At 44.5% G+C, this 21,468-nt stretch overlaps 1 protein-coding gene and 1 long non-coding RNA gene across 6 annotated transcripts in view; one reads left to right on the forward strand and one right to left on the reverse strand.

Annotated features, from left to right (window-relative positions):
- SMARCD2 (SWI/SNF related, matrix associated, actin dependent regulator of chromatin, subfamily d, member 2) overlaps positions 1-21,468 on the reverse strand; it is an 86,231-nt gene that overhangs the window by 32,430 nt on the left and 32,333 nt on the right. Inside the window, exons 1-6 of one of the 2 annotated variants that reach the window (XM_068262938.1) lie at positions 11,950-12,069; positions 6,646-6,830; positions 5,838-5,880; positions 4,095-4,217; positions 2,897-3,016; positions 555-650 (exon numbers count right to left, since the gene is read on the reverse strand). In XM_068262938.1, coding sequence (XP_068119039.1) covers positions 555-650; positions 2,897-3,016; positions 4,095-4,217; positions 5,838-5,880; positions 6,646-6,830; positions 11,950-12,051 — 669 coding nt within the window. In that variant the 5' untranslated portion in view covers positions 12,052-12,069. Of the gene's footprint in view, positions 1-554; positions 651-2,896; positions 3,017-4,094; positions 4,218-5,837; positions 5,881-6,645; positions 6,831-11,949; positions 12,070-21,468 lie in introns of those variants that run through there. The other variant, XM_068262937.1, reaches the window with a different exon arrangement.
- LOC137541571 (uncharacterized) overlaps positions 12,204-21,468 on the forward strand; it is a 1,030,398-nt gene continuing 1,021,133 nt past the window's right edge. For all 4 annotated transcript variants that reach the window (XR_011025219.1, XR_011025217.1, XR_011025218.1 and 1 more), the window contains exon 1: positions 12,204-12,336. This is a non-coding gene — a long non-coding RNA (uncharacterized lncRNA). The remainder of the gene's footprint in view (positions 12,337-21,468) is intronic.

The raw sequence follows: 21,468 nt of genomic DNA on the forward strand, positions 1-21,468 counted from the left end.
TACCCTGTCTATCCACTATGCCACTGTGCTTCCCACAGAGCATCAAACAAAGAATGAGGAATGAGAGTTGGGTGCTGGAGAAATGCAGGTGGATATTAGGCATTTGGCAACGGTCCCCAAATACCTATTAAAAGGCACCTGTGAAGAGTGTGTCAAATAACTGCAACTGGTGTGCATCGGCTTTCAATCACCTCCGTATTTTATATTGGCAGTTCTTGGTGCTGGTGGCTGGGGGGGACGTGGGGGGGGGGGGGGGAGCGGGGATGGGACTGTCAATGGAAAGGTCAAAATTTGCATATTATTGCAGTAGTATAATTACATCTCTGAAACTACTGGCCTTTTCGAAAAACAATTTTCACTAATTAGAACTTTAAATGATGTATTTTCCATCATAAAGCTGAGTTTCCATTGTTTGAGTCTGTGACAGGTTTCATTTAGAATAAATCCCTGACGAGTTGGGCTGTAAATGAGGCTGCTCATGTCTGTGAAGATAATGTGCCAGCATGTGTCAGGCTGATGATTTGACAAGCGTGATCATTTATTGCTTTACTCACCTCCACTAAATGGTTGTCTGGTCCGTACAGCTCTTTATCCAGCTCAATAACCAGACTTTTAAAAAACGAGGAGAACTTCCTTTTCTGTTTACTGGGCTATGGAAATATAGGAAGCAGCAAAATATTATTAACTTGCAGTGATCTATAAAGTGCACTTCCAGCTATTTAACAAGCTGAACATATACAGTCCTCATACAGGCACCTTACTGTAGTGCTATCTGTAAGTAAAACTGCCAAATACTTTGTTTCAATGTTGAATGTAATGGTCACATGACCGCAGGCCACTCTTCATCTGCCTCAGCCTGCCAGGCAAAGTCAATGCACCCTGCCAGTCCAGGACTTGCCCTATGCCACAGAGTAAGGCAGAGGTCCCCAAACATTTTCGGTCAAGGACCGGGTCAGCACACTTTAGACTGCCGGGGGGCCGGAACATACATAAAATGATGTTGTAAAACATTACATTGAATCTAGGTATTGGTTCCCCCCAATCATGCCTGGAGGAGAACTCCCAGCAGCAGCCATTCAGCACTGAGGCACCCAAAGAACGTCTTTGTGCACCAGACAGTGAAGCATACCCAGGTGACAATCTGCCGTCCAGTTGGACAGCAGTGGCACTTGATCCAGAATTGGATTGGAAGCCAGCGAATTACTGCTCACTGGCTTATACAGTATGTGGATGGGTGATGCCAACACTGCTATTCTATATGCGAGCAGCTGATATTTACAGGTACAGTGGACGCATCTATAAGTTTATACATTTTGTCTTTGGGGGCCAGTGAAAAAGCCTCAGGGGGCCGCATTAGGCCCACGGGCCTTAGTTTCAGGACCACTGGAGTAAGGCCTCGTTCACATCATTTAGCGCAGATGGCTGTGCGATCGGAACGCAACGTGTCCGATCGCACATCATCTGCGCTGCAGATCCCATTCATTACAATGAATGGGATCTGTGCTGCGATTCCCAAAAATGCATGCAGCACGCGATAGAGCATATGATGAGAACGGTAGAAGTGCTGTCTATGCCCTACTACCATTCTTGCATGTCGCACACTATACACGCTGCCAAAATGCGCACGGCAGCGCATATAGTCTCACCGAACCTTTAGGCTTGGTTCACACAGACTCTAGGATGGTAAATAACGGCCGCGGCACTTGTAGTTTAATGCTGTCTATTCAGATGAACAGACAGCTGTTGGTACAACTGCTTACCGCCGTTTGTGCAAACGACATGTTTTGATCCCGATTTTTTGCCGATGTCTGCCCCACGCTTCCGTGTCTCCCTGCAGGGATTAAAAACGTGGCATACAAAGCCCACAAATGCTTTTCTACATGCTAGCAGAAAAGCATTTGCAATGAGACGCCGGGCTGCTGTGACTGTGGAGCGCTTACAAGCGCAGCTGGGTGCACAAGAGCAGCTAACAGGTTGCCCCACACAACCAGGACAGAAAATAGAAATGTCAGTGTAAGGGCCCGTTCAGACTGCACGCGTTTCCAGCCGTGTTTTGGAAACGCGTGCAGGAGGCAGACACGCACGACATCAGACAGTGCATAGAGTGCACTGTCTGATGTTCACACTGCATGCGTTCCGGACCTGTGCGGTCCGGGAACGCATGCTGCACGCAGATTTTGTCAAAACGAGCGGCTGTCCCATTCACTTTTCAGTAATGGGATGAGCCACGCAACGCACACAAACGCGGATGGCGTGCGTTCGTACGCGTTTCGGTCCGTGCGCGTTCTGCACGCGTGGCCATCCGCATTTGTGATCTGAACGGGCCCTTACCTAAGAACTATTAATCTAATTTAGGATACATCCACACCAGAAACTTTTCTAGTGACTGAAACCACTAAAGCTACCATATCAGCATGACAAGTAGGCATCTGCTGAATGCTGCCCAGGAGTCAGGACCCAACACAGAAATGAACACTACTGCACCGTCTGAACTTGAGATGGCTGTGCTGGCCAAGAGGTTGGCCAGCACTGTTGGCAATTGGGATCCTTATGAGCGACAGCCATCACCGCTCGTTTCTTTCATAAAGGACTGGGCCATCACTGCTAGACCTTCGCCTCCCTCTGTTCTCCCCCCCCCCCTCTGTCTCCTTAGGGATGACAGATGATTACCAAGTGCGACTGATGGCACCGTAGTATGGCAGCCTCAGCTCTTGGCTTTCAGACATTATCCCCCCCATCCTTCCAGAACCTGTATGAGCCCACAACAATTCCAAGTACAACACCCTGTTTACCAGTTCTAAAATCTGCTCAGGAACAGAATATTTCTACTGGTACAAATTTCCTTTCAAAAGCAGCTTCATGTTCACTTATATTTATTTAGAGTGACAATACTCACATCATCCAGAAGCTTTCCTTCAACCCGCAGCTCCCAGGAGCTCACTCTCTCCGCCTCCTCTCCATCAAGTTTCCCTGGAGTGAATGTGTTGGAAATATAGATCCTCAGCTTGCGCTTTTGCTGTAGAGTGAAATCCTCATCAGAATGTTGTCTCTCTGACAGAGTGAGCCACACATTTCACTTAGCCAACAGTTGGTTATATACCTTCTTAACCTGCACAGGCAAATCATGTAATCTTAGTAGCACAGGGAGAAGCTGGGCTGAGCAAGGTGATATTTTGCCTTATTTAACAGGTATAGTGAGAAATTTGGGTAAACTGTCTAAGCTTGGTAACAGCTGTTGGAGTTCAGGCAGGGATTTTGCCAGACACCAGAATTCACCAAACCAGTGCGTCTCAAAATCATTACAGCATGTACACCTTTCTGGTGAGGGCGCTTACCAAGTGCTTTCCTATTGTGGATAATACAATTTCAAGTACGTTTTAATGAATACACTTCATAAAATGCTTTCTAAATACCCCCTTTGCTTTTAATTACTTAAAAATATACGTATTTACTATTATTATTAATTTGGATACATATGGCGCCATCATCTTCCATATTTAGGATTCCTTATATAGGATTCATAATTTTTAACCTCAAAACTTGCTATAATGAACTGATTGCAACAAGTTAAAGTACCCGTTGGCCAAAAATAAGTACCCTCTGTGTACTATAGGACCCTTTTCCACTGCTGCTTGTGCTGCATTCGCGCAAGCAGCAATTTCCACTTGCCGCCATAACTGTCGGAAAAGGAGCGCGATTGCAAAAAGAATTGCGCAACCCAGCCATTGTGTTTGAGGAAAAAATGAGGCGCACTAGAACTCGAGATTGCCGAAACGGAAAAGTGCCCTTACTGCATGTATGAAGCCCTGGGGATGAACAGAACAGGATTATCCACAAGGCAACCTAGGCAGGTGCCTGGGGCCTAGTGGGTTTCAGGGGGCCCAACTCCCATTTTCTCTGGCCAGTCTCCCACCTAAAATTGCCAAAAGGGCCATCAAGATGAGCCAAAGCTCCTACCTCGCCTAGGGCACCATTTCATCGTATCCCATCACTGGTTGTGAACATAAGCTGCATGTGACGGTCCCAAGAACAGCAACAACAGTTTTTGGTAGAGTAAATTTCTAATGAAATTGTCCTCATTTCCCATCACTTACGGTTAGAGGTTTCTTAATGGCGTCCTGGATCTCCATTCTCTTCCTGGCAATTGTCTGATCTAATTTTCTTTCAAAAGCCAAAAGATCCATGTAGGCCTGTGACTCGGGGACCAGTTCTCGGATCTATAAATTGAATGACAGGTTGATGTTTGTAAATAAATGTGCCGGTTAGCAGTTCCTGGCAGCCAGCCATGTTACGTGACTCAAGAAAATTGTTAAGGAAACATTATTTAAAGAAACACTGAAGCGAAAAAAAAATGATGATATAATGATTTGTATGTGTAGTACAGCTAAGAAATAAAACATTAGGAGCAGAGACATAAGTCTAATATTGTTTCCAGTACAGGAAGAGTTAAGAAACTCCAGTTGTTATTTATGCAAAAAAGCCATTGAGCTCCACGACTTTTAAAGTCGCAGAGAGCTCTGTCTTCTGAAGCTTATTATCTCAAGTGTCTGTCACTGTATAATTTTTTTTCCCTGCAGAGAACAGTTCAAAAGTTCACTAGCCTGCTCTGTAAAATCATTTAGAATCTGCAATTATTAGAGAATGATGCAATGTTATAAAAAAACTATACAACTGAAAATAAAAATATGAGAATATTGTCTTTGCTACTAATGCTCTAGTAACTATCCATACTACGCAACCAATTCATTATATTATACATTTTTTTTCTCTTCAATGTCTCTTTAAAGCGGAATATAACCCTGCATTTCAACTTTGCTCTAAAACATTATTTACAGTATTTTATATGCAACCAGCATTTTTTTTTTACTAGACCAGCATTGGAAGGGTTACACAGAGCTTTAAAGTTCCTGGAGAGAACTGCAGACGCATTGGAAGCTTACATAGATACATTTTGTTTACACAAATGTATCTAAGTGTTGAATGTGACTCACTCTCTCTGACTGAGAAGGAGCTGGAGGACAGCCAAAGAGTGTGTAACATTTCTCAATAGATACATTTAACTAAATAGAATGTAACAATCTGAACTTCTGCATATCTCTCTACGGAACTTTAAACCTCTGTGTTTAACCCTTCCAATGCTGGTCTAGTAAAATAAAATGCTTTTTGCATATAATATGCTGTAAATAATGTTTTAGAGCAAAGGTGAAATGCAGGGTTACATTCCGCTTTAAGGTTGACGTCTGGCTTGGCACAGGTGCATGCAACTGTATTTACTAAAGCTGCTATCCATACAAACCCTACAAACCAGGCTGTTATGGGTTTCTGGGTGGTTTTGGAAACAGGCCAGTGTCTTTGTTCATTTGACTGACTGGGGTTGATTGGGCCTGCTGCTCCTTGCCATTCAGCGGCACTAAGGTCACAGACTTTGCCTTTTTTTTTTTTTACTAACTGATTACTATAAAGAATGGTGAGGGGCTTGGAATAAAGTAAGTTGCTAAATTTCAGTCACTACAAGCCTAAGGGATGGTCTACATTTTTTTTATCAGTGTATTTTCTACCTTTCACTTCCTAGTTAAACAGCAGGAGCAGCTCACGGATCATAACATCTTCTATCTCGCATCAGTAGCGCCTGAGTACCTTTAATATCTTTAGAACAGTTCATACTGTGAAGCTTGGTGGGTGGCCTTATAGCTGCACGTAATAAAGATAAATGCCTCCCGGGTATGTAACCTGCTTGTAAACGTTGGCACTACATCCTTATAGTTTAGACAGTTGGAAAACAAATAAGTGTCATCAGAAATTCCTCTTTGAAACAGAGATGAGGAGTGCTATCTTACCCTTTGGGGTAGAACTTTGTCAGCCATTTTTCTTCTCTTCATTCTAAAAGAAGAACATTTCATATAATAAATGCAGGTAATACAGTACAATGTAATACATTTGCCTCAATTCACTAAGCATTACGCATTTGGTAGTGCAGAAAACAGCTGATTTTACCGATCATCTTGCAAAACATCAGTTCACTGCAAGTCAGTTCTTTGCAATTCACAAAGATTAAAAGCATTTAAGCATTCTGTAAATCAAGTAAAAGTGTTTGGTTTTTATCTCCAGCTCTGATCAGCCGCTAACTTAGAATCTCCATGCAGTAACATTAACAGATGTAGCAGAAAGCCAATACAGAGAGCCGGTCAATGGGGAGAGCCACACAGCCCTGCTTCTCACCCCATTTGAGCCCATACTCTGGTGGCCAGGACTTCAGAACAGCAGAGCAGGAGACATTTAAAAAGGCTTTTCTGTATCCCATTAGGTGTGCATATCTATACTCTGGTACACAGAAGCCTCCCTCTAGTGGATGCATAAATATCTAAAGGGATGCTGGGGATGCACTGATAGCTTTCTGTTTGACCTGCTCCACAGCTGGTAAGACTTACCGTGCAGGGCTTAGTGGATTCAAGCATATTTTTGGTATATTACCGAACTTCTATTGCATGCGGGAAATATTTTTGAATGTGGAAAAAAAAAAAGTGTAAAATACCAAATGCAGAACTTTACCGACCTAAATTGTTTTACCAAACTGCCCTTAGTGAATTGAAGCCAATGTGACAAAGTAAAACCTTCAGTCCAGGGAGAACCTGTCTGATTACTCACCCTCTCCTGTGGCCAGGTAAGGAAGGATGGCCTTGTGGAGCCATTAGTCTCTTTCTAAATGGCTCCAATAACATGGGGTTCATGGCTGGTCTCATGGGAGAGCCTGCACCGTATATGGGCATCATGGGTGAACCGACCGGCATACCGGGTACTGGCATCCTTGCTCCAGGAAGCATCGCAGGTCGCTAAGAGAAAACAAAAAAGCAAGATTGAATATCACTCCAGATCTGTGTTTCTCAACATTAATTTAGCGTGTACCCCTTTATTAATGAATATCTTGGCCAAGTACCCTCTACTGAGGGTAACATCATCTCAAGTACCCCTTGATGCATATATATTTTTTAGAAACTCTCCATAATTGTGTATCAATGCTTCTTAAACATTCAGTAATGCTTTTAATTCACTATAAATATTTATTCTGGCTTATATATGATTTATCATCACTCTCAAGACTACAAAGAGATTAAAGAGAACCCGAGGCGGGTTTGAAGAATATTATCTGCATACAGAGGCTGGATCTGCCTATACAGCCCAGCCTCTGTTGCTATCCCAAACCCCCCTAAGGTCCCCCTGCACTCTGCAATCCCTCATAAATCACAGCCACGCTGCTGACAAACAGCTTGTCAGAGCTGGCTGTGTTTATCTCTATAGTGTCAGTCTGCTGCTCTCCCCGCCTCCTGCAGAACTCCAATCCCCGCCTGCATCCCTTCCCTCCCTGCTGATTGGAGGGAAGGGACGGGGGCAGGGACCGGAGCTATGCAGGAGGTGGGGGAGCAGCTGAGACTGACACTACAGATGTAAACACAGCCTCACCGCACGGCTGTGATTTATGAGGGATTGCAGAGTGCAGGGGGACCTTAGTGGGGTTTGGGATAGCAACAGAGGCTGGGCTGTATAGGCAGATCCAGCCTCTGTATGCAGATAACATTCTTTAAACACATCTCGGGTTCTCTTTAAGAGGTGCCCAAGAGTAGATAAAACTGGGTTAAAAAAAAACAACTAAAACCAGAAAAAAAAGAGATGGCTTACCTCAATAACGATGTTTATATAAATATACATTTTAATAAGAACAGGCAACATGTTTCGTGGGTCTGTGCCCACTTCCTCAGACAGAATACAGTGGCAAAAGCGTGTAATGAGTCACTTAACCCCTTTGTGCTTTTCACCTTCCTTTGGAGGGGTGGGCCTTGGTACTTAGTGGTGTGCTGCCAATAGGACCTTTGTTGTTTTTTTTCCAAGAGTGCAATTGTATCCAGTTACAGCTGGACATCCAAGTGCAGTCAGGTTTATACATTTTCACATGCTTTCAGTGGTTGGTTGCCCCTTATGCAACTTTCCTTTGTGAGTGCCACAATTTCCCTTTTGCTTTCACCAACCAATCTGTGACATACTTCACCATTTGGGCTCCCGTTGTCTCTGTGTTCTTCTTTTTTAGGGTGATTGGTCACCCTCCACCACAGTAACTTTAATAGACTGACTATGACAAGTTTAAGTACTCTCTAAAGCAGAGGTGCCCACATTTGTTTGCTTGTGAGCTACGTTAAAAAATTAGCAAGTCAAAATGATCTACCTATTAAGAATTTTAGGAGCACAATTGTATATAGAGAATGTAAAATGTAGTGGGATCGGGATCTACCATGAAGTCCTTTGCGATCTACCGGTAGATCGCGATCTACCTAAAGAGCACCCCTGCTCTAAGGTATCCCCTGGGTACATGTACCATGGGTCAAGAACCTTTGGCTTTAGATAAGCTGAAGAAAAGAGGATAGAAGCAAGAAAACATAAAGTAATCATTGACAAAAGATCTCCTACCATACCATCAAGATACTCCATGCAATTATTATTATTTTTTTTTTTTTAAACAATCAATGCACATTACCAACTGTTATAAGAAATGCCAGTACATTCCATCAACAATAAAGTCTGCATACATTCCCAGTTTACACTGATGGTAGGAAGGGGGGAGTGAAGAGATGGTTAATCTCTGACTGATTATCCTTCATACATCAATGGTGAAGAAGAAAGGGCAGCATCACTGCACGCATGCCTCTGTCACACATCAGTTTACTTTCCGGCCCCAATGTCCCAAGCAACAAGACTTCCCTGCTCCTTGTTTTGGCAAGACATCTGCCAATCTCAAAATGAACCAGAGCGAAAAGTAAAAAAACTGAGAGCAAGCTAAATTTACAGATATCTGATTCCATGCTCACATAATCGGAACTATGTCCCAGAAACTCCCGCATGAACCACTGACTATGGTTTAAATAAAAAAAAAAAAAAAAAACTTGTTTTGATAAGGAGTTTGGAGTGCTGAAGGGGATCAGGGAAAATATGATTGCCAATTCTCAGTTGGAACACATTTTTCTGTGTAGAAAACTCGCACGAAAACAGATAAGTGTGACCCCTGCCTAACTGTTTATGTTGCATAACACTTCACCTCTCCTCTGGAATGCCCTCTCACAACACATCCATCACTCGCCAACCTCTGTTACCTTTAAACGCTCTCTAAAAACTCACTTGTTCCGACAAGCATATGCGCTACCTTAGGCCACTTCCCTTTGACCTAAGACTAAATTGCACTCCTACTGGGTATCCTAAAGCACACTGCCTCTATGGGCTCTTTCACATTAGAGCTCATTTGCTGTGTTTTAACGCAAAGTCAATACTTTGCGTTAGCCAAGGTAAAATGAAAATAGTTGGACCTTTAACATCCAAAGCTCTTTATTCTTTTAAAAAAAGCATGACAAGCTTCTTCCACAGCTTGTCATGCTTTTTTAAAAAGAATAAAGAGCTTTAAATACTACAGATGGTGCTGGCTTGACTGTGGAGGAATCGTTGGAACGTCTGGAGTGCAGAGACGCTACAAGCCTTAGCACATCCATCCTTTTTTTTTTTTCCCCTCCTTGGGTGCTTGCTTTACACTGATTGATGGACCTTTAACATCCGGCGCTGCTTTTTGGTGCTTTGCGGTTCCACACACCTGGGAGCTTTTATTCGTCCGGAGACGGAGCTCATCAGTGATACAATCTTGATTGTACAATTATTATTATTATTTATTGAATTTATAAAGCGCCAACATATTACGCAGCGCTGAACATTAATTTAGGTTACAGACGATATTTAGGGGTGACATACAGCAATATGACAATACAGGAATACAAGAAAACCAGATCACACACCATAGTATGAGTACCAGGTAATGCTTAGTCAGTCACTGGATGGAGCATGGAGATTAGGCAAGTTAGGTTCACTCAGATGCATAGCATGGGTTCACAGTAATGGAGGTGCAAGATCAGGTAGGACACAGGAGGAGGAGGACCCTGCCCAAAGGCTTACAATCTAGAGGGAGAGGTAAGGACACGAATGGTAGGGGACCAGAGTTCAGCTGTAGGTTTAGAGCACTTGTGAGGGGTAGTAGGCCATAGTGAAAAGGTGAGTTTTGAGGGCTTTCTTGAAGATGTTGAAGGAGGAGGCTGCCCTAATGGGTGGAGGTAGGGAGTTCCATAGTGTTGGAGCAGCTCTTGGTTGGAGCAGCTCTTGAGAAGTCCTGGAGGCGTGCATGGGACTGGGTGATGCGGGGGCGGTTAGGCGAAGTTCATTGGAAGAGCGGAGTGAGCGGCTAGGTGTGTACCTCTGAGTAAGATCGGAAATGTAGGTTGGACAGGTTTTGTGGACAGATTTGTAGGTCAGACACAGTATCTTGAATCTGATTCTGGACTGAATAGGAAGCCAGTGGAGGGATTCTAGGAGGGGATCTGCCGTGGTGGAGCGATGGGATCAGTGGATAATTCTGGCTGCCGCATTCATGATGGACTGCAGTGGGGCTGTTCGGGTCATAGGGAGACCAGACAGCAGGGCATTGCAGTAGTCAAGGCGGGAAATTATGAGGGCATGGATGAGGAGTTTGGTGGTGGTAGAGGTCAGGAAAGGGCGAATCTTACAGATGTTACGAAGGTGGAAGTTGCAGGACTTTGTGAGGTTTTGGATGTGGGAAGTGAAGGAGAGTGCAGAGTCCAGGGTGACACCCAGACAGCGGGCTTGAGAGGTAGGGCGAATGGTAGTGTGGTTAACAGTGACATGCACATCTGGGAGGTTCGTGCATGGCCGTGGTGGGAAGATCATAAATTCCGTTTTGTCTAGATTTAGTCTCAGGAACCTAGCGGACATCCAGGAGGAGATGGCTGATAGGCAGGAGGAGACCTTGCCCATGGTAGTGGTGGATATGTCAGGGGTGTGGAGGTAGACCTTGGTGTCATCTGCATACAGATGATAGTTAAAACCCATGGAGGAGATAACCTTGCCAATGGAGGATGTGTATAGGGTGAACAGTAGGGGGCCAAGGACCGAACCTTGGGGGACTCCCACCGAGAGGTGGTTGGGGGTGGACGAGGACTCATTGAAGGCGGTCGTGAAGGAGCGGTTGGAGAGGTAGGATGAAAGCCAGGACAGGGCGAGATCGTGAATGCCCAAGGACTGGAGGAACTGGAGGAGTAGGGGATGATCTACTGTGTCAAAAGCTGCTGACAGGTCAAGGAGGAGGAGAATGGAGTATTTACCTTCAGCTTTAGCTAAGGCAAGGTCGTTGACCACTTTGGTAAGAGCAGTTTCGGTTGAGTGGGCAGGCCGAAATCCAGATTGGAGTGGGTCTAGCAGTGAGTTGGCATTGAGGTACTGGGTCAGGCGTTTGTGTTACCATGCCTAGGTAATGTGAGGAACTGCCTAAATCAGCGTTTCTCATCAACGAATCGCAACTTCCTGTCGTCATGCCGTGTATCGTAACATGTGCACAAAATCAGGTTCGTGCATGGCGCCTTAGCTAGTGGGAAAGGACCCTCAAAAAGGGACAATTAATTTGGACGGTTGGCAGGTCGTGTTCCGGGTCGGCGTCTTCTGCGCTCCACGGCGTGGGTCACGTGGTCCAGCCAACGTCATCAGGACAGTACTGCGCAGTACCGTCCTGATGACATATCAATTGTTCCCATAAACGGGTCGTTTAGGGAATTTTCTTTCTTCAGAAACGATTGAATAATCCATCTTTTAGAGCGACAACATTTTCTGATCTAATCAACCATAGAATCATTTTATTATCGATTTTTGACACACACACACACACTGTGAAGTTTTCTATACAAATCCACCTTAAAAATGGCATCAAGTTTGTAGCTGTTGAAAAAATTGTATTATGGGCACCTTTAGTTACAATTGATAAACTGCTATCTCCATTTCCCTGGTAACAGGCTACTGACAGTCCTAGCAACAACCAAAACTAATGTAAAATAAAAAAAAAAAAATACAGCGACTGACCAGAAACACTACAGACCGCCAACCCCGCATTTCCATCTCCATGATCCAACCACAGCAGGAACCTCCTGGGTGTGCGGACTCTGCGGAGCGCTGCTCTTGCATCGGATTGGCTGCTGGTATTCCCGTGACCGACGCATGACGCGCAGGGATTGTAGTCCTGGACAGGCGCTGCGCCGTGCATCGCTTCTGGCAGGGAACTATATCTCCCAGAACGCATTGCGCGCCGCGCTGTCGCCTTCCCCTCTCATCAGATTCGGCTCTCCTCAGGCGGCTGGAGCCGAGGAGGAGGGCGGCGCCTGACCAGTGCTGGCAGAAAGTTGATAGAAAGAAGTGACGGAGTTTCTGGAAGGTTTAGAGCTCGGTGCTGGTGCTCAGCAGCAAGGACAGGTCCGTCTCTCATTTCTGAACGCTGTTCATTGCTTCCCCTCACGGTTGTGATTAAAAAGCCGTGATGAATAATACCTCCAAGTACGAGGTGTGAAGTTTTGTTCACAAAGTTGTTCCCAATGCTCACCATTGCCCCTAGTTTTCCTACATATTTCACTATAGTTGTGCAGTGCTGCGCTGTGTTGTAAAAATCCTTTTTTTAGTAAATGCGATCTTTCGATGTGGTTTTTAGGTTTGAAAATAATTGGAAGGTAATTATTGATAGTTCACATTTACTGAACGATTATTCAAGTTCGATCATAAAATCCAACGCTGGGATTGATTGTATCCTATGTAGCAATTGAACAAAAAATCGTTCCTTATCGATTGCCTTCACAAATGGCAAATTTTCTGTACCATTTGGTTATTAAAATCGCATTAGGTGAAAAAATTGTACCGTTAATGGGCACCTTTTAGGTGGCCATACATGGTACAATTTTTCAATTAGATAATTTAGTTCGATTATTCCATTAGATCGAATATAAAGATTTTTTCCAGCATGTCCGATCATTTTTCCAGAAAAAACGGGATAATCGTTTGAATTTCTTGATCGAAAAAAAAAATATTTTCAACTTTCATTCAATTCGATCATTTAGATCGAATAAACAGGAAAATCGAACGTTTTTATTATACCGTGTATGGCCACCATTAGACTCTGAAAAAGCAATGTATTTGACAAGATCAGCATTTGTAAACAGAGGTAGAAAACAAGTCAAAAAGGTTAAAAATGCTTGGAAGGCAGAGGTGGACTTGCCTCCTATAAGCAGACACTAAAACTCAATTTAAATAGACATAATATTTATTGGTGTACTCCACTTTGTTTTTAACTTGTGTTATACATCTGGTGCCTCTGTTTACAAACATTATTCTTCCATCCAACCCTGGTGGAGGGGGATAGCCCCTTTTTCCTATCTACAGAGATAGATTTCTTAATCCTGAGTGGGGACAGGTTAATCTCCTCACCTGCATTTACAGTGGTTGCCTGCTGGTGACCCTGATTTGTGAGTATATCATATTGTACGCTTTTACATCCATTTATGGGTACATACTACACTATATTGGGCTCTCGGTGTCACTTCTTTTGTAGTTGACAAGATTCGTAGTTGCATGCCTGTCTCTGGTGTTATTCAGACACTACTTCAGCCAAATAGACCAACAGGGCTGCCATGCAACTAGTATTGTTTAAAAGGAACTATGGCAGCCTCCACATAATCTTTCTATGAGCTGTAAAGAATGGTATCCCCAGGTATTGGAATGGGTTGTTCTGCTCTGTACACAAAGCAAAGAATCTGCACACACACCAATGGAATGCTTAGTCTCTTATTTGTATTACCAAGCATTCCATTGGTGTGCGTGCCGATTCTTTGCAGTTTAGTGTCCCGTGTGCTGCCCAGGAGTGCAATTTGGATGCAATGTAAATGCAGCCAGTTGGCAGCAGTTGTAATAACACCATGCGTGTTAGTGCTTGACACAAGGTGGCATTACCCGGCAGCAGATGACCACGTTATGTTGTCTGAGCGTGGCTGCAGCCGCGTTCAGATGTGACACCGTGGGAGGACCACAGAGTACTGAGCGTTAGCGAGCAGCTGACATGCGGTGAATTCACCTCAAGAACAGGCTAATGCTACATACACACCTGCGATAACGATCGTTTACAAGGAACGATAATTACCAGAAACAATATTGGAATGCAAAGATTGGATACAGCAATCATCATACACATATTAACGATCATTCTCACAGAAAAGAACGATAAGAGGGAAATGAAGTCACTTCCTGTCTGAGTCAGGATTGAGTCAGCCACTTGCATGCCTGATATTTAACTCTTCTAGGCAGAGAAAGAAAAAAAAAGGAACACAGCATAGTTATTTGTGTGCTGGGCACTGTACATATGATGAGATAGACATGGGGTCTATCTCATCATAGCACATGTCAGTTCGGGTATCCTTTAATGATCGTTTGGTAAATTTCTTTACCCAATTGTCAGCAGACCGATCATTAAGCTGCTGCTAGTAACGACCATAGTCGCAAGTGTGTACGTAGCATTATGCTACGTACACACATGCGACAACGATCGTTCGTTGTCAACGACGAACGATCTTTTAATTGACGAAAGAACGACCGAAGTAAAGTTAGTTGTAAAAAGTGTGTAACGATCACATCGTTAGAACGAACGTTACACCACGTAAAAGCACTTAATGCGCCTGCGCATAAAATTGTAAAGTTCCTTGGAGAAAAAGAGAAATGCGCATGTCCAGCCTGGTACGAACGATCGTTTCCAACGATGTACCACTTTTGCTAACGATCGTCGGTGGTAAAAATCCGCCAAGACAGAACTTTGTTTTGTAGCGATTTGCCTCGTTCGTCGTTTGCCTTAATAGTCGTTGGTTCGTTTTTTGTAACGATCGTCGTTGGTAAAGATCGGGGAACGATCGTTACAAACGACTATAGTCGCATGTGTGTACGCACCTTTAGGCTCAAGGGATGCCGCTTAGAGAGTTCTGTCCAAGAAGAAATGGATAAATACATCAGAAAGAAGATGGAAAATCAAGAATAGTCCAGAATTAGAAACTGAGCTAGAAAAACACCCGTGGAAGGGAAACCATGAATTGGCCTCTGTGCAATATTGTATACAGAGTATCATGCCAGTGATATATTAAAGGGAACCTAAACTGAGGATATGGATGTTTCCTTTTAAAGGGAAGATCCAAGCAATAAAAAACAAAACAAAATCCACTTACCTGGGGCTTCCTCCAGCCCCTGGCTGCCGTCCTGTGTCCTCGCCGCAGCTCATGTGGCTCCTGGTGTCCTGCGCTGCAGAAGCCGACCTTGCCAGGTCGGCTTCCGGGTCGGCTTCATGACCTGGCGAGGTCAGCTGTTGCAGCCCAGGACACCGGGAGCCACTTGAGCTGTGGCGAGGGCACAGGACGGCAGCCAGGGGCTGGAGGAAGTCTCAGGTAAGTAGAGGTTTTTTTTTTTTTAATTGCTTGGATGTTTCCTTTAACCACTTGCCGACCGCACACTCATACCGTGCGGCGGCAAAGTGGTAGCTGGAGGACCAGCGACGCAGTTCTGCGTCACCAGGTGCCTCCCTAATTAATCAGGAAAGGCCACTCGCGCGAGCGGCTGTTTCCTGTCAGATCACGGAGCGGGTCTCCGTGAATAGCCTGCGAGCCGCTGATCGCGGCTCGCAGACTAAATGTAAACGTAGGAGACACATGTCTCCTTTGTTTACATTCTACGGCGCTGCTGCGCAGCAGCGCCGTAAGGCAGATCGGCGATCCCCGGCCAATCAGCGGCCGGGGATCGCCGCCATGTGACAGGGGACGTCCTGTCACTGGCTGCACAGGACGGATAGCGTCCTGTGCAGCCCGGATCACTGGGCATGACAGGTAGGAGAGGGAGGGGGGAATTTCGCCGCGGAGGGGGGCTTTGAGGTGCCCCCCCGCAACATGCCTGCAGACCGGAGCGATCAGACCCCCCCTGCACATCATCCCCATAGGGGGGAAAAAAGGGGGGTGATCTGATCGCTCTGCGTGCCCGCTGATCTGTGCTGGGGGCTGCAGAGCCCACCCAGCACAGATCCCAACAAACAGCGCTGGTCCTTAAGGGGGGGTAAAGGGTGGGTCCTCAAGTGGTTAAACAATACCAGTTGCGTTTTGCGTTTCTAATGCTACATACACACTTGAAAGATAAATGAAAGATCACAGACCAATCTTACCCCCTTCCATGTAGTATGAGAGCCATACCTACACAGTCTATTCTATGGAGCTGAACTCCCCATCAGATAGAAATCTTTGCAAGATGCTGCACACACAGATGCTGTACACATTCAAAAGATCATTATCTGCAAAAGGTCTGTTCCTGCAAAAGATCCGTCCCTGCAAAATGCATTCATAGTCTATGATATCTGCAGATCCTCATACACACCTTGTTTAACAGACTTCATCTGCAAATCTGACAATCATCTGCAGATCTGAAGATCCATCCTGGTGGATCTGATCTGCAGATGAATGTCTGTTAAACAAGGTGTGTATGAGGATCTGCAGATATCATAGACTATGAATGCATTTTGCAAGGATGAATCTTTTGCAGATACTGATCTTTTGAATGTCTACAGCACATGTGTCAAACTCCAGGCCTGGAGGGCCAGATCCATGCCAGTGTTTAGGATGGACTGAGAAAGAAAGCAATGTGTTCTACCTGATGGACCACACCTTTCCTGATTGAGACCCATCAATTCATTTGAGCTGTATCAAAAATACCTGGTCTACAGCATCTTTGTGTGCAGCATCTTGCAAGATTTCTGTCTGATGGGGAGTTCAGCTCCATAGAATAGACTGTGTAGGTATGGCTCTCATACTACATGGAAGGGGGTAAAATTGGCCTGATCTCTTTCATTTATCTTTCAAGTGTGTACACACCATAAGTGTGAATGGGCCCTGAGAGACACTGGGCCATGTGCAATTCATTCTTTCACCTGAGTTTTCTCCTGGGTGATAGTTTCACAGTTGTCAATAAAATGCCTTCTAAACCACCAGCAAGTGAGACAACGCTTAGAATAATTTTGACAGGATATTTAAATCTACTTTTTAGTACTTTTTATATTGAAAAGTGCTGAAAAGTTATTTTAAAAAGAAGTTAAAAATGATCTCCCAGGAGAAAACTCAGGTGAACAAGTGAATTGCATATGGGCCACACAATCAGCAGGAGAGTCCGGCAACTGGTATTAATTTAAAATTAAGGTACTTATCCGTTAGCCGGGCGCATCCGGCAGGTGGCGCTAATTACTAATCCCCCTCCAGGCCGACATGGATAGTAGGGAAAGATGTAACTCTGGTGGAGTTTTGTCGCCACCTAGAGGATGCGCCCGGCTAACGGATAAGTACCAAAATTTAAAATCCATATGCTTCTCAGTTTAGGTTCCCTTTAAGTACTTGGAGAGGCCTGTGTAGGATTCCCTATATTAGACATGCTGACAATCTCTGAATATTGACGCATCTGGACGACGCAGCAGTAGAAGTGAGAGAACTGAAGCCAAGGAGAAAAAAAACAAAGGGCAATTCAGTAGTTTGGTGAGCTTGGCTTTTTCATTGCTGAGATTTCTGAAATACAACAATCAAATATTGATTAAGGCTAGGTCCACACTTGTCCCCCGCAGAATGGATCCGTTTTTGTAAACCATTTTTTTTGCTCTCCGTTTTGAGAGAAATGGCTTGTTTTGCAAGGATGTTTCCAGTCCGTGGAAACGTCTCCAGCCCTGGCCGTGGGTGGGGGAGGCCTCCATGCTGAAGGGGGCAGCGGTGGGGAAGGGGCCCCCCCTCTTTCACCTGGGTCCCCCCTTCCCTGCTCCCCCTCTAGTTTCAATAATTTCAAAATAATTGAAAATCAATATAATGTAGTAGGCGGCGAGTGGCCAACTTACTTCCTTGCGCTCCACTGCTCGCCGCGTCACTTCCTGTAATGCCGTCCAATAAACATCAGAGGATGGCATTACAGGAAGTGAGGCGGCAGCGGTGGGATGCAAGGAAGTAATTTCCCTGCTCGACGACTGCTACATTATATTGATTGTAAATGATTTTTAAAATCGAAACTAGCTGGAGGGGTAGCGGGGACAGGGGACCCTGGTGAGGGGGGGTGAGAAAACCCCGCTGCCACCCCCGTCCTGCTATACCCCTCCAACATGTGGCCCCCTCTCACCCACAGGCTGTGACACAAACGGATCCGTTTCTGTGTCCAAAACTGCCTGTGTAGAGGGGGATCCATTTTCCCATTGCTTTTCACTACCCCTCCGTGTGTCCGGGGTCTGTGAAAATGCAGCAAATCCGGATCGTCCGTTCAGGTTTTGAAAACGGGTCCCCGCAAACACAAACTGATCCGTTTTTTTCTTGGGCGAAGACGGCTGCTATTTTTAACATTGCTATCTGAGGCTCCGGTTTTGATCCAGGCTGGAAAACAGAGCCACGGATACGTTTCTGGACCTAGTGTGAACTAGGCCTTAGGCCTGGAACTCACTACAAAACCCTACCGCTAATGGCAATCGCGAGTGTTTTTAATGAGCAGTTTCTAAACTATTTCATGAGTGATTGCTGGCGATTTTGGTAGCGTTTTTAATAAAGTTTTTTTGCCAGTGATTGTGTAGCGATTAGCGTTTTTAAGTCTGATCCTTTCAATTAATTTTCATTTTTTACAGTGTGCAGCAATGTAAAAACGCTAGCAAAATCGCTCTTTACATTGCAGAAATGCTAAACGCTAAAAATGCTGCATGTCCTGTTTGTGATTTTGGCAATCGCTCCAGTGGAATTTGGCCCATCCATTAACATGAGCTGAGCATTTAGGGAAATCGCTAGCGTTTTAAATCGCTCTAGTGGGTTTGAGCCCTCAGGCCTGGAACACACAAGCATTTTTTTTTTGTTAATTTCTTTTAATTCAAGAATTATAATTTTTCTGAATAATTGTAACATTCAAAAAATCTGACCAATGTACCACTTATGGAAAAAAAAATGTAAAACTGAAAAAATTGCTTGGCTCTATCATATTTAATAATTGCACTGTCCTGCGTCCTCATGTGCCCGGCATGCGGATGGACTAAAGACATTAGCAGGGGACGTGCAATCAGGAGCACGGCCATACGCACGTTGCGGTGGGGGGGTCACGGCCTAGCGCCTTTTAGCTACTACATTCAGAAATTGAAAAGCTTCAGATTTTTCAGGAAAAATTATCATTTTTATCTAATTGCTGTAAAATCTGATCATTTCATTGTATAGTGTGTAGCCACCTTACAAAAAGAAAAAAACAAACTGGTGAACTCTTCTTAATAAGTGATTACCGTATGTTCATAACAGATTAGTAATGATTAGTAAAATATAAAACTTCTGTTGATTTATTGCCGGGATTGTAAATTATAGCCAGTATTATGATTTCTGTGTAGGAAGTAGCAAAATTTGGAAAGCTGTGTGATTTACATGTGAAGATTCATGAATTATGCACAGAAATAATGTGATTTATATGCAAAGAGCGGTAAATTATACCCAGAGATATAAATTATAGCCAGAGGAATGTGAGTCTTGCTGAGATGGAAAGTATAATACACACAGGGACGGGAATTACACATTCAGTTGGGAGTTGCACACAAACTGCGTTACAGCAGAAAATGGCTGGAGTCTACACAGTATGTTAGTATCTTCCAAACCAAGTCCTGGAAACTTTATCTAAACTTGGAACTTTTTCCATCAAGTACCGGTACACGACTGGCTCCAGCTTACTGCACAGGCGTACCATAGACTTTTATTACCCTAGAGCTTTGAAAAGTGCTAGCATTTGAGTGTTTTGCCGAAATCGCCGGCAAAACGCTCGAGTGTGGGCCCTTATTGCGCATCTGTCCGCTTTTTATCAGTAAATCAATGTTACAGATTGATATCTGTTGCTGAAAAAAGTGGACAGAAGCGCAAAAGTGGAAATGAGGCCTTAGGCCTCATATTACAAACGCGGACGGCCACGCATGCGGAACGCAACGCGTACAAACGAACGCACGCCATCCGCGTTTGTATGCGTTGCGTGGCTGATCCCATCACTGAAAAGTGAATGGGACAGCCGCGCGTTTTAGCAAAATCTGCGTGCAGCATGCGTTCCCGAACCACACAGGTCCGGAACGCATGCAGTGTGAACATCAGACAGTGCAATCTATGCACTGTCTGATGTCGTGCGTGTCGGCCACCTGCACGCGTTTCCAAAACGCGGCTGGAAACGCGTGCAGTTTGAACGGGCCCTAAGGCCTAGTGCACACCAGAGCGGTTCGGCTGCGGATTGCGATCCGCTTGCGGGTGCGGATCTGCTAGGGCAATGTATTTCAATGGGCTGGTGCACACCAGAGCGGGAGGCGTTTTGCAGAAACGCATACTCCCGGGCTGCTGCAGATTTTGGATTGCGGAGGCGTTTCTGCCTCAATGTTAAGTATAGGAAAAACGCAAACCGCTCTGAAAAACGGCACTTCAGAGCGGTTTGCCAGGCGTTTTTTGTTACAGTAGCTGTTCAGTAACAGCTTTACTGTAACAATACATGAAATCTACTACACCAAAAACGCTTCACAAAACCGCAAAATGCTAGCTGAAACGCTACAGAAAAAGAAAAAGCGTTTCAAAATCTGCTAGCATTTTGCGGATCTGCTAGCGGTTTTTGGTGTGCACCAGGCCTAAGTGCATGTTTTGCTGGCAACCTCACCTAAGCATAGGTGGGGTAATTAGTGTCTCGGCTAGGTGGATTCCATGCAGCTGAGACACTAATTACCCCACCCGTGCATAGGTGAGACTGCCTGCAAAACATTCACCGTGGGGGAGGCATGAGGACAGGTTTGAGAAACACTGCTAAGTCCACGGATGTACAAAATGTTGCAGAAAGTTGTGAATTTTGTTCCTATATCTCCCAGAGACTGCTCATAGGAATTGTTGGTGATGTCTTGAGCAGGGAAGCCCACAGGGTAACCTTTTTTTCTTCTTGTTATTCATGAAAACATTTTTTCTCTAATTACTGTGGAAGCAAACTGGGCCACCTTCACTATTTGATTGGATTAGATTTGTGCCTAGCTTGCAATATATAGTGCTATATATAAATAAGGTAATAATAGCAACAAAATCTGGTCAAAATAGATGGTGTATATTGTTAGTTTTTATGACCAGAGTTGTAAGAGGCTTGATTGTAGTTGTTGTTGAAGCTTTGGCTATGAACATTTTTACGGTTGTTTTTGTAAATTCTCTTAGTTTGTTGGGTGCTGGAATGTTGGCGTGTGGAAAACATACCTGCTATGCTCAGTTGTTCTGAGTCGTCGTATTTGTGTTTGAAAGCAACAATTGAGTAAACATTTAAATAAAATTACCTTTAGGCCCTGTTCACAGTGATCAGTTGGGCTGCAGAATTCTATGGGCCTGTTCACATTACTGCATGGTAACTGATCGCGTTATTCTAATTTACTGCTTGCAGGATTTGTATTAGGGCTCGTTTCCACTGTTGCGACGCGATTTCGCCGGCATTCCGACGCTTGTAAAAACGCATGCGGATGCGTTTCCGCATGCGTTCTACCCGCGATTTCGCGTGCGA

This window comes from Hyperolius riggenbachi, chromosome 12, assembly GCF_040937935.1.
Source record: "Hyperolius riggenbachi isolate aHypRig1 chromosome 12, aHypRig1.pri, whole genome shotgun sequence".
Taxonomy (NCBI): domain Eukaryota; kingdom Metazoa; phylum Chordata; class Amphibia; order Anura; family Hyperoliidae; genus Hyperolius; species Hyperolius riggenbachi.